Genomic DNA, 13,829 nt, shown 5'->3' with positions numbered 1-13,829 from the left:
GGGAGGGGAAACACATTTCTGAGACAACTGGTTTGAGATTTTAACACAAAATAAGCATGGTGATTTTTTCTTTTGAAGTGGATATAAACTGTGTCTCATGTATTAACAGCACAAAGTTCTAACCACTCTTACTGATTCTAGGCAAGGGTTGTTGGGCATGTAAGTACAGAAACCTGTGATGGCAATGCCACAAAAGAAACAATTTTTTTCTCCTATCAGATTTCTGTTACCATAGGAACAGGAATTTCTCAAGGATCTCAGATCCATTCACAATCAGTTTTCTTTTCTAAAAAAAAAAATGTATCTGAAGGAGGAAAGGAATTTCAAATGCCACAGTAATCAAAATCTTCATTTACTGATACAGGTAAAGGCATCTCACCATCCAGAAGAACAAAGAACTACTTTAAGTCCTGTGACACAAACAAAAAATCTCTGTGTCCCTGGCAAACACTCTGTGAACCAAGCATTGTCAGGCAACCTCTCATGATTGCTGTTCTAGCCCTAATAAATCCTGTATTTCTTTTGATACAGTGGCTTAGTTTCACCAGGTTGGAGAGCATGAGTTGGATCAATCAGTTATGGCACAAATAACACCAACTCACATCATCTGAAAAATAAAGAAGCAGGGGAACAAGATTCAGGCTACCAATCCCAGGCTCATGTAACTGACTGACTCTGAGCTGCAGGGACCTGTTCTTCTGGAAGAAGAGTTTCACACACATACAGACATTTCATTTTGGTTATTCTTAACTTGTCATGCTGACTGTTGTGAAAAAGTAGTTCCTCAACAGCACATTTCCCAATTCACCACACACAGATAACTGGATTTGGGGTGCTCCTATGTGAGAACTGGGCACCTACAAACTACTGTTTACACAGCCATGGAGATTCAGGCTTAAAGTAATTTCACTGCTCACACAGCAAAAGGCAACTTTGTTAACACAAAGTACTCAGAGGCATCAAGCACAGTAAAGCAGTTGGGTGTAAAACTAGCTCAGCTCCACAGCCTCAGAGGGAAAAGCTAGGGAGAGATAGGCTGAGAGACACAGAAAGAGGATTTCTTACCCAGACAGCTCAGGAGGCTTTTCCTTTTTTCACTTGTAAACACCTGCGCTCACCTGGGATCTAACACCTGCTCCCAAGATTGCCTCTAGCTCCCTCACACACTCCCCAATTAGTACCACAAACACTCCTTACAGGAGGTGGATATTATAAGAATGTTACACACTGGAAGAACACAGTTCTGAGACTGTTGAAAGCATTCTTTCTCCATCTGAATGCATCATGCCTCTACAACATTTAACCTACAGAAAAGTCTGTTTAAGGGAAAAAGGATTCTCTGCTCATTTAAAATACAGTGTGCATATCAAGATGCTGGAATCTCAAAGTAAGCTGTGCTGAAATTCATTTAAATTTTATGACACATGAAGACAATTCACTTCTTTTCTAAGCAGGCATTTGTCTACATCACAACAGCACCACAATCATATGGGAAAAAGGCCACACTAGAGTTTCTACTGAAGGCCTGTGGGCAGAAGGGCACAGAAAGCAGAAGTGTATCCAAAGCTGTCATATAAGTGTAGACTTGGACACAAAAGCTGAACAAGTCAACTGGCTTTCATTCAGCACAAATGTAAGTGAAAGGAGCTACACTGACTACATGTGTGGTCTGGACAAACAGCAGACTACAGCTTTGCTAAGCTGTTCTGAATTCTTCTCCTCATCAGCATCGGTTGGTGATCACAGAATGGTTTAGGTTGGAAGGGACCTCAAGGATCACCCAATTCCAATTCCCTGCCATAGGCACCTCCCACTGGAACAGGTTGCTCAAGGCCTGATCATGTCTGCAAAAACACTACACAGCCAGCAATGGCAGGTTTGGTCTTCAGTGCACTCAGTCATGATCCAAACCATTCAAACCCCATTTAGAAGTGAATAGCAGATGAAAATTGTTTTACTTACTGTCTCCTTTACATTCGTACCAGACGTTATCTTTACTCATTTTCAGTTGTTCTCTCAGGCTACTACAGGTTGATGGTATTGTTTGTAGGAAAACTACTGGCAACTTCCTGACACTACACCATTCACATTTGGTAAGCTCTGAAGTTTTCAGGTTGATCTCCCGAACATCACTTTCTGAGTCTAGGAGGAAACAAGGACAGTATTATGTAGGCTTCCTTTCCACAACCCTTCTTGATTTTAACAAGAAATCAGTATGTCCTCATTAACTTCCTTTACAGTTTAGGAAAGTTTGAAATTAGCACACATCTAGGAAGTGATGCCCATTAATTTCTTTAAAGATGAATTCAACTCCCCCATCACCTGTCAGGAGGTAATCAGAAATTAACTGTTTTCTTCTCACTAACTTTAATCCAACTTTTAATGCACAAGAAAAACAAGCAAATCAACCCAACAAACAAATTCCCCCAAACCCTCCCCAAACCAACCAACCAACAAAAACTCAAACAAAAAACCCAAACCAACAAATGAAAAATCTCCATAAACATCAAAACCAACCCAAATCTATTTCCAGTGATTTACATTTGCAACTACTGCTGTGACATTTCACAGAGCATTTGCAAAACTTTGTCTCTAGATTAACAAGTTCCCTTATGAAAAATAACCTGAAAATGAAGATGAGAATAAACACATGCAGAGAAATGACCTGTCTGCCCAAGGGAAATAAAGTCCTGCTCTCAATCTACTGTGAAACAAAAATGGCAGCAACGTGGTCAGTTTTTAACATTGCATCTGCTGCTCCTGATCCAGTCTTGAGTGTTTTACAGATTTAAATTCATTAGTAAAATGGGAGGGAAAACATATCAAGTCAAATTTCTTCAAACTTGGTGAAGAGACTTAAAATTTCAATGCCACTAAATATTCCTAGATGAGAAAAATGCTTACTGGTAGTCACTTCAGGCTTCAGTTAGCAGCAGCCTCCCTCTCAAAAACTGTCTGCTTAAATAGGGGACAAAACAAAGACTGGACAGCAGAAAGTCCTTCTAACAAATGCAATTCAATGCAATAAGTTTGTGAGATATTACTGTCTGCAAGGTGGGTGTCAAGAAGGTGGTGACAGTCTCTTTTTCATGTGCCCAGTGACAAGACAAGGGGCAATGGACACAGACTGGAACAAAGGAAGCTCCACCTTAACATGAGGGAAAAAAACTTTACTGTGAAGGTGATGGAGCAGTGGAAGAGGCTGCCCAGAGAGGCTGTAGCATCTCCTTCTCTGGAAGGCTTTCAAAATCCACCTGGATGCATTCCTGTGTGGCCTGCCCTAGGTGATCCTGCTTTGGCAGGGGTATTGGACTCGATCTCTAGAGGGCCTTTCCAATCCCTGTGATTCTTTGATAAGTTAAACCCTTGTGATGTTGCTTTTACTTATGCAAAAATTAGAGTTTAGCTTGAGCGTGGTTTTGGTGGATGAGTTTTTCATGTGCAGAAGTTAGTACTAGTGAGGGTACAGTTATGCCTTTGGCTGTGAAACTGTGTAGCCAACAGTGTGAACATGCAGGCAATCAAGTTTGCTGCAAGGCTAAATAGCTTTGTGAATTAAAACCATGCCAGTATTAGCTTGCAAAATTGTAAGTTGAACTCACTTCCCCACCCCCATATTTCTAGCTCAAGTGGCAAGAGGGGTTGGACTTGAGATGCTTTTCCAACCCCTATCATTGTATGATAATTTTCTAACTTAGTAGTATTCGTGGTTCTCAGTATCACTGGAGGAATATTTCCTCCACCCTGACCTCTCTCTCTTGGTACCCAGCAGTCAGCGTCCAGCAGCCACCCTCCACATCCTCCCCTCTGGTTGGCAACTGAAATCACATCCCTATGCTTGCCAGAACGAGAAGCCAGCTGCTTGCAGACTGGGCAAACAGACACAGAGCACTGCAGAAATGGAGCTCACTGGGAATAGATTAATCTCCCTCCAGATGCAAACTCAAAAACTGGAAAGTGCTAAATGTTCCAGCAAACACAGCATTTAACGGTTTCCATTTCTATGCTACTGGGGGATCAAGTCCCATGGAAATGATTTTACCACGCAGCTGTTTTGACTAAAATCTGACAGGCATTTTCTACAGCTTTGAACTAGCTTTTTAGTGGTTTGGATTATCTAAAATACATGGAATGCATGAAGATTGGCAGCTTCTATCTATCTTTTAGCTGCAACAGGAATTTAAACACTTGAGACAGCAAAGGCTACGCTCATCTTTACATGTTGTGAGGCACCTTTTTGCAGATCATAAAACAGAAATAGTTCCCTTGCACATATGAAGGAAAGGCAGAATCTGCCAGGGCTGCATCTCCATGGAAAATTAACATTAACAAAAGGAGACAGGGCTTCTTTACAAGCCAAAGCAAAAGCCCATAAAGGAATCACAGAATGCCTGAAGGGGCCTACAAAAAAGCTGGGAAATTACTTTTCACAAGGGCTTGCTATGACAGCATGAGAAAGAATGGAATGAAGCTTGAAGAGGATAGATTTAGACTGGATGTTAAGAAGGAAATATTTACAGTGTGGATGGTGAGACATTGTAACAGGCTGCCCAGGGAGGTTATAGATGTCTCCTCCCTGGAGGTGTTCAAGGCAAGGTGTCCCTGCCCATGGCAGGAGGACTGGAATCAGATGACCTGTGAAGTCCCTTCCAACCCAACCCATTCTGTGATTCTGTGAATGCCAAGTTGGAAGGGATCTTAAGGATCATCTGATCCAATCTTTCAAAGAGAACAAAGGAAACAGAGCAACAGTTGTGAGCTTGCCCCTTCCTAAACTATGTCATTGTATTTACTTCAGTAACATGAAGTAGAAAACCTGCAAGCTAGAGAAGAAAACATTTCACATCTGAGCTATAGGAAGGGAAGAGGTCTAAGACATCTGCATGACCTGCTCTTAGGCATCTGAAAAAGATGGACTGATAAAGTGTTAAATCAGTAAAATGTTTTACAGGAGGCTGCTCTTGTCCTTTCCTTTGTTAATCATCTTCAAGACAACCTTTGTCAACCACTACCAGAATATCTACAGCTCTTCAACTACAATGAAGGGAGAGAACTAACAATCTTGCTGCATGCACACCACAAACTGATAATTCCTGCTGGGAATTATCTTTCTCTAAGTAACATGCAGAGATCATAGAATCACTGAGGTTGAAAAAGACCTCTAAGATAATGCAAAATCATTTTGTTTTTTTATTAACCAGGAGATTCAGATCAAATTTATACTCTGAATTATTTTACCTCTTGACTAAGAGGTATAACATATTACATCCAAACAAAACCCAGAATTGACATTCCATTATGATTCCCTTGTTAAGTCCTTTGGCAAAGTTGCTTCATTCAAAATGCATGGAAGATGTACTCACCCTCTTGGCTTTCTAGGCGTATTTTGATATAATCCAGGCAAAACTGTGGAAGGGAACACAACAGTAAGATTTCACGTTGTCTTAAACTAAAACTGACTAAATGCCTCTTTAGTGTCAGTAAACATATTTCAATTAAGACCTTAAGTAACAAAATCTTTAATAAAGTGTCTATTTTAAGCATAACTCAAAGGAGCAAGAATATTCTTTACTAGCCAGTGTCTCTTCATCATATTGACTGCTGAAACTTAACATCTTTCTGAGTACTCTGCTTCCAAAGAGGCTTAAAATAACTCTCAAGTACACCATAAATTATAGGGAACACAATAACCAAACAAAAATCTACAAATAAGAACGTCATCTATCAGCACTTAAGTAACTCTAACAAGAGGCATTTGCAGGCAAGTGAGAAGGACAATTAACACCTCTTTGCTATTTGGGTGGTTAGCCCCATCAGAAGCAGCATTTTGTGGCTTACTCCATGCAACTAACATTCAGCCTCTCCTTGTCTACATGTAACTTAAAGAGTTAACAACAAATCTCAACAATATTTGTTCTATAGAAACAAAATTCTTCATCTGCATTCCTCCTTCTTCCTCTCACCTATCAATATGCAGGTTTTGGAGAGTATTTATGCTGTAGCATAAATGTAAAGAGGAGTTTGTTTGGCAGGCAGGACGATTGTATTGAACACCGGAACTACATTGTAAGTATTAACGTGTGACAGCACTTGGAGACTCTTTGGGAAACTCAGCCTCTGAAATTAGAGGCAAACTTACTGCCCACAGACAGGTGCAAAAATATTGAGTATGAAAGTAAGCAAGAGGCATAATCAAAAAAATAAGACTTGTCAAGCACTAGGTTTACTTACAATCACAGGTTCCACTACCATCCTTCGCAGGGTTCCTATCCGTATGCTGCGGCAGTTGAGGATGACGCTTTCACAGGGGGTTTGGTAACTGAGAGGTACAGCCTCAGCTACAATCTCTTGACAGAGAACCTTACGACGCTTTATTGGAGTGTTAGACACAACGTTTCCAAACTGAAAAAATAAAGTCTCACTGAGATTTACTGCTAAAATAAGCTTGTTAGATTTTAACAACTACATTTCTGCCTGGTTTTCTGTTAGTTAATAGGATCACTTTCTATAGCGTTCACCTCGACTAAACACAACACATAGAAATTCCCTACAGGGCTTTTGGGAACATTTGAAGATGTTAATTTTGCTAGATTCAAGAAAAAAAAAAAAACAAAAAAAAACCACCAAAAAACTGGAAGAAAACACAAGCTGATGTAAGTGTAGCCATCTTAACATTTCCAAATCACCAAAACTTATCTGCTTTTTGTCTCTGTGAAACTCAGTGCAGCATGGCAAAGCAAGGTGATTTTTAGTGTATTTCAATTGTTCATTTGTATCAAATACTAAAGCTGTAAAAGCACCACAATCTTGGTGAGTTTATTTTTCATTTCAGATTTTATCAGTCCAAGCCTTTGGTGACTGAAAACACTTAAGTAATTGCCACATCACTACGCTATCAGGAGGAGAATCTTCAAGAGATATAAAACAAGCCTAACCAAAATTCTTTAAAGCAACTACAAAGAATGATTAAGATGTTTTAAGAATAAAGTCCAAGGTCAGAACACTAAATACTGAAAGGAGGCCACATGGAGTTTGCAAGAAAGTCTCTAGATGCTGACAGAAGGCTTAATCTCAATGAAGTCTCCTATTTACCAAAGGACAATCTCACAACCACCTATTAAAACTAAAAGCAAGCTGCCTGATAGCACTCAGATTAATTGGGGGTTTTAATTGCTCATAGTGTTCTACTTGGTTGAAGGATTTTCTGTAGCCTACCCTTTTGTTTGCTATTTATAGTGCTTCATAAAGCTGTCCCTTAATACACAGTCTTTTCAGAGTTACAAAATACAAACTCTCACAGGGAAAAAACATTTTAAGGGATTTAATATTTCTATTAACACTTAATCTCACCAATCACTTTGAAGTCCATTATCATTAGCCTATCTTGGTCATAATTCAAAATGCACTTTTGGATGTTTCATTTCAATACAGTGGAGAAGGCAGAGACCCTAAATCCCTGCAATTAAGATGTTTTCCCAGGATTCTTGTTGAAGAGATCTCCTTTTTGTCTAATGGGCTAGCTAGAGATCATTAAAAGCTCAAAACTCATGGACCAACAGTAAAACATGTGGTGCTATATTCAACTAGCTTCCTCAATAAAGGATTAATGAATATTCTGAGAGGAAAAAAACCCAACAAAAGCATCAAACAAATGAACAAATCTTGCTCTACCCATTTAGCAACAGCACTGTGACACCTTCCTTGAATCAATGCTAAGTTTGGGTTAAATTTCACTTAAAAAAAAAAAAAAAACAACAAAAAATAAAGCAAGCTTTTAAAAAAACTTTTGTTTAAAATATGCAGTTAATTTTCAGTGTTGTAATTGGTTCTTAAAGACTAGTGAATAAATATGCAGAGGAAAATATGTGGGAGAGTGCATTCACAAAGTAACACTTCCAATTCACCTAAAAAAGAATGCCAGAATCACTGAAATTCAAAACTATTCATTGCCCAAGCTTTTAGCCCCACCCCAGCTTTGTTGTAGGTTAGAGGTTTGCAACTTTATATTGGTAGTGGCATCTAAATATACAACCACTTTATAAACACCTGTAAGTTCATCAATCACAGCACTAGAAGGTTAGTTTCTCAATCTCAACATAGCATGAGGCTTTGGCATCATTACTTTATTGCTCTAACTTCAGAAGACACCAAAGATTTGAGACTGCAGGTGGATATCTAGTCACTCTTGCTGAACCAAACTCCCAACAGTGAATATGGGCAAGTGACTCAAGAGTAGCTTTTAATCAGCTTTATTAATTCAACATCAGTTGCCACAGTGAAGTTTTTCTTAGTGGGTCACTATTGAGATGGTTAAGATCTTAATACCCTGTGAACGCTGTCCCTTTTGACAGCATTTAAGGACCGTGCTCAGGATGCATTTATTTGTCTTTGTCCACTTCTTGCACTGGTACTCAAAACCAAAACCAAATAATTAAATGCTTTCAATTTGGAGAGTTGCCAAAGTATTTTAAAGGGTCATTACAGTTTCCAGTTTCTCTTTTCAGGTTTAACTTCAGATATCCAAAGTTTCACCAGTCAACAGCTAGTACTGACATCCTTCTGCAAACCAAGCAGGCCCTTGAGTTTCACAGAGATACCCAGTCTCAAAGACTATACACTCAACACAGAAGCATCTATGTTAAAAGTATAATTTAAATCATTACAAACACTTGTAAAAACATAATGAACATATTTTATCACGTTTCCAGTACTAAGTAAGCAGAGATACTACTCAATGAGCTGCTGAGTAAGAGAAGTAATCAAATATAGTCAATTTCTGACAACACAAACAAGCCTTTACATTTTCCATTTATTATTTGAGTTTTGTTTTCTTTAAATAAAGCATTAAAAAGTACCTGGTCCTTCATTCTTGCTTTTCTTGGTAGTGTGACTGCAACTTCTGTATCTGTTGTTATACTACCTATTCTTTCTATTCCACAACTGTTTTCCTTTAATGCTGCTTCCACCTTTCCTGTAGAAGGAGCTGGGGAGGAGCGGGCTGAATCTGCAGGACGAGGTGAAATGCTTTCCATTCTCCTAGTGCTGCCACTGTCCTCCTCATCATCATCACTAGACAAAACAACTAAATAGAAAAGAATAAATTCTCAACCACTACATTTTTCTGGAACAGAAATTTATTTTCAAACAACAGCTAATTGTCCTGCAGTGTCAAAAAAAAGTCCACATTTATCATATTATGTCTTTATTAAAGCTTATTTGGAATCTGCTCACAGGTGCTCTCTCTCCCTCGCCTTTAATATCTCCCAACTGACTATACAAGAAACAGGTATCCTTCACCTCTAGACACAGAAGTGAAGCCATACATTTCTTGGTTCAGTCAAAAAAGTCAAAAGCACAATTTCAGAACAACTGACAAGAGAAATTATGACTGCAATTGTTCAAATCAGTAAGACATTGTGGTCTAATAAACTAGAGCAGGGAGCTAGAAACATAACGTGTCAAATTACAGTTTCATCCTGCTTATAAATTCAGTTCAGTCAGAGAAAGCACAAAAATCAACATTTCACAAATTATGATACTTAAATAAATGCATAGCTGAGAAGGAAAAAAGGAGGAAAAAACCAAAAATCAAAGACTGTCTCCATTGGAGGATTAAACAATAGAATCTTGCTACAAATGTTTTGGTTACAAATTGCAAAATGTGAGTCTTTGAAATAAAAACTAATTCAATAATGTTTGGTTTCCCCACTGCTTACTTTTGTCAGTGTAAAAAGGGCAGCTATAAAAAAGGTCTGTCCCTCTTCCCCAAAAATATATCTGTCCAAATATCTCATGTAAAATCAGTAATGTGAATCTGCAAGGACAATTCCTTCATTATACAACACTTCTGAGGTTCCAGTTTATGGCTACAGTCATTAAAAGGTACTTACTTGGATCGTTTAGTTCAGATGGTCTTGTACTCCTCTGTCTTAAGTTTCCTGTCATTTTAGGACTTTTTGTCCCAGTTATAAGACCAACTTTTCCATTTGGTCTCAACATAGAATGTCCCACAACTTCATTGCTTAGCAGAATATCCGTCGGGCCTTTCCCGACAGCAGAACTATGAAACTTCTTTGTGTTGAACCCTGTACCTGAAGATTTTAGCCCTGTGGAATTCTGATGTATTGAAGAACGTGATAAAGGTCCCATAGATTCACTTAATGTCATAGTTTGTCTGGAGACTCTCTGTAAATCCTTCAGTGAAAGACTTTCACAATGTCGGCATTTGGTCTGGTTTTCATTTGCCCGTCCGCAGTTTGGGCAGTCAGGAGAATAATCTATTTGTTCCAAAAGCTAGAGAGGAAGGGAAACACAGACACAAAATCATTAACTGCACAGGTACAAACACTTCCAAATCTTGCATTTAGTTTCTCCTCAGAATGAAGATTGCAAACACTCTATTAGGCATGCAGAAAAATCCCTCCTAAAAAATAAAAACAAAGAAAGAACAAACTGCAAATCAAACCAAAACTGGGGAGAAGGGGAGAAGGAAACACATTGATCTAGAGCCCAGTACCTCAGAAAAGAAAACAGAACTTCAAGTAAAGGAGATCCCCAAACTAGGAGAAAATTTTTCATGGCAAGAGTGGTCAGGCATCAGAATGGGCTGCCCAGGAAGGTGGTGGAGTCACCAACACTGGATGATTTCAAGGTTGTTTGAATGTGCTGCTTGGGGATATGATTTAGGGGTGAACCCTAAACCTAGAGTAGGGTTGTTGTTTGGACTTGGTGATCCTGAGGGTCTTTTCTAACCTGAATGTTTTGTGATTCTGTGATCTTTGTAAAAGACACATCCTCTAACTGGGCACTGAGGCACAACCTGGTTGTCGTGTCACTTGCTGACTTATGCCACCACTCAGGAGTTAAAGAGGTCTGATACATTTTATACACTGGGACTTTTGCATCTGTTTCATTGCAGCAAGTGTAACTTTGTTTAGTCTCCTCGTAGAACTTTTATGTTTACATTTGCATTAAAAAAAAAAAGGTCAATGCCAGACCTGAGGAAGCCCTCTTCATTGGAAAAGTGTGCAAGGCTGGAAGGGAGAGGTGTGCTATTTTTCATAGCTATGTTTTGGAAATAGGTTCCAAAAGTTTTTTGGTAGGATGCAGATATTCACTAGTTTAAGTAGTTCATAGCAGAGTGAGCTATAACATTTGAGCTCAGTGCTCCAGAGGCAGTAATAGCCATGAAATTTCAGTTCTGGAGGTGTCTTCTGGTCAAGTGGATAGTCAGGAACTTCTGTCTTAGTATTGGATCATAGAATGATCTGGGTTGGAAGGGATCTTTTAAGACCATCTAGTCCTGACTGCATCAGGCACATCCCTACCAAGATCACGTTGCCCAGAGCCCCGTTGAGCCACACCTAGATTACCTCCAGGGAAGGGGCCTCAACCACCTCCTTGGGCAACCTGTTCCAGTGTTCCACCACCCACATAGTAAAGAACTTGTTCCTAACATCCAATCCAAAACTATTCTTCTCTAGTTTGAAGCCACTGCCTGTCACTACAGGCCTTTGTAAGCAGTCTCTCTTCATCCCTCTTCTAAGCCTCCTTCAGGTACTGGAAGGTCATTATTAGGTCTCCATGGATCTTCCTCCTGCAGGCTGCACAACCCCAGCCTCTCAATCTGTGGTTGTAGCAGACATGCTCCAACACCCTGATCATTTTCTTAGTTCTCCTCTGGATCCACTCCATCAGGTCCATGTACTCACCATATTGAAGGCTCCAGACCTGGATACAGTACTCCAGGCGAGGTCTCACCTCCGCAGTTAAGTGGCAGAATGACCTCTCTGGACCTGCTGGCAACCCACCTTTGGATGCTGCCCAGGATGCAACTGGCCTCCTGGGCTGCAAGCACACACTTTTTTGAACTCTCACAATACACCTTGTGAAAAATATAAAAGGTTTTTGGCCTTTTTAAGCTTACAGCTTGGCATTTTTTCTCAGACAAGAGCTGAGTGCCTGTGGTAGAAGTTACTGTTTTCCATTCCCATCTGGCTGGTGTTCTTGACTTTACAGATTTCTGAGATACACATGGGAAAATGCACCAGATGTAATTATTAAGTAGTATTTACAAGGGCAATCTGTCTGATGGCTTTGGAAATGAAATCATGCCCCTGGAACAACATAATTGAGTCTGCTGCTTTGTTATCGGCAAGAGAAGGAACAGTTTGTTTTAGCAATGTGCTCAGCTATATGCAATCTGTTCAAGGATATCGACCTGCTGATGCTTCTACATGCAGTTCCAGCCCTCACTTTCACATGGGTACTATGGAGGAAGTACTTCAAGAAGTTAGTACCATGGCTTTGGGATAGGGAGGAATATGGGAAGTACACCTTGCTTCTTCAACTGGAACTTAGGGAGAAGTTCTTCAGCAAGAGGGCGGTGGGACTCTGGAATACGCTGCCCAGAGAGGTTGTGGATGCCTCCTCATTCAACCAAGGCCAGGCTGGATGAGGCCTCTACCAGCCAGTTCTAGTTCAGTGGTGTCCCTGTCCACGGCAGGGAGATTGGAGTAGATGATCTCTGAGGTCCCTTCCAACTCAAGCCACTCTACAGTGCTATGACTCTCATGAAGAGAGCCTGATGGAGCTGGGGCTCTTCAGCTTGCAGAAGACTGAGGGGTGATCTCATTCATGTTTATACAGTCATACAGGCTGAGTGCAAATAATCACAGAATCATAGAATCAATCAGGTTGGAAGAGACCTCCAAGATCATCCAGTCCAATCTAGTACCCAGCCCTATCCAGTCAACTAGACCATGGCGCTAAATGCCTCATCCAGGCTTTTCTTCAACACCTCCAGGGACAGTGACTCCACCACCTCCCTGGGCAGCCCATTCCAATGCCAATCACTCTCAATGACAACAACTTCCTCCTAACATCCAGCCTAGACCTCCCCTGGCACAACTTGAGACTGTGTCCCCTTGTTCTGTTGCTGGTTGCCTGGGAGAAGAGATCAACCTCCACCTGCCACGCTCTGCTCAGTGAAGTCCAAGACAGGACGAGGGTCAATACATTAAAAACAGATATTCAAATTGATGCATCCACTTTTGCCCAGCAGCTTCCATGGTTTTAAACATCTAACTCACCTTCAGCTGTGTTAAGCACTTTTTTGTAGCAGAAGTCAAGTCAGTCTGATAGGAATTGGAGTGACGTTTCTGTTGCACCTTTCTCTTAATTTCAGATTCGGATTCTGATTCTGACTCTTCTGTGTTTTCCATTATACTGTCTAGGAGGGAAAAAAAAGGCAAACACATTAACAAGAAACATCCACTCATATGCTGCCAGAATTGTGATCAAGTCATTTCTTCCCATACACACCTTTTTGAACAGCAACAAACAACACTGCTTCGAGTGTTTCATGATTTGTTATATGAAAAAGAAAAAAGCAGCCAAAATTACTTTGAAAAGTTGATCCTTCAGTATTGGGTTGAAGGTTAGACTGGATGATCTTTGAGGTCTCTTCCAGCCAGATATATTCAGTGAAATATCAATACTATTTTTTTAACCAATACTATTTCAGTGTCTCTCAGGGACAAGTTATAACTCAGTACTTTTGGAGGAGGATTTGGACTTGAAAACCTAAACTAATTTTACTACAACTAGAATGCAGCATTCATTGCTGAAAGGAGGAGAAGATCTGCTGGATTATGCTGGGGGCAATTTTCACTAAAGGACTGCTGGTGAATCCTTTTAGGATAATTAAAAACATTCTGTGTGATTAGGATTTCTTCCTTCAACACAAAACCCAGCAGTACAGCAAGCTATTATGCCCTGTCTTTTGTCTGTGACATGGACAGTGGAATTGAGTGCACCCTCAGCTACCA

General features: G+C 40.1%; 1 protein-coding gene across 4 annotated transcripts in view; it reads right to left on the bottom strand.

Annotated features, from left to right (window-relative positions):
- Positions 1-13,829, bottom strand: part of SENP6 (SUMO specific peptidase 6) — a 77,792-nt gene that overhangs the window by 21,391 nt on the left and 42,572 nt on the right. For all 4 annotated transcript variants that reach the window (XM_064164230.1, XM_064164231.1, XM_064164233.1 and 1 more), the window contains 6 exons: positions 13,092-13,231; positions 9,891-10,293; positions 8,856-9,082; positions 6,232-6,402; positions 5,364-5,406; positions 1,963-2,142 (listed from right to left, as the gene is read on the bottom strand). In XM_064164230.1, coding sequence (XP_064020300.1) covers positions 1,963-2,142; positions 5,364-5,406; positions 6,232-6,402; positions 8,856-9,082; positions 9,891-10,293; positions 13,092-13,231 — 1,164 coding nt within the window. The remainder of the gene's footprint in view (positions 1-1,962; positions 2,143-5,363; positions 5,407-6,231; positions 6,403-8,855; positions 9,083-9,890; positions 10,294-13,091; positions 13,232-13,829) is intronic.

Source organism: Pogoniulus pusillus, chromosome 25, assembly GCF_015220805.1.
Source record: "Pogoniulus pusillus isolate bPogPus1 chromosome 25, bPogPus1.pri, whole genome shotgun sequence".
NCBI lineage: Eukaryota > Metazoa > Chordata > Aves > Piciformes > Lybiidae > Pogoniulus > Pogoniulus pusillus.
Note: the sequence above shows the minus strand (reverse complement) of the source record. Positions and strands in the feature narration are given on the sequence as shown.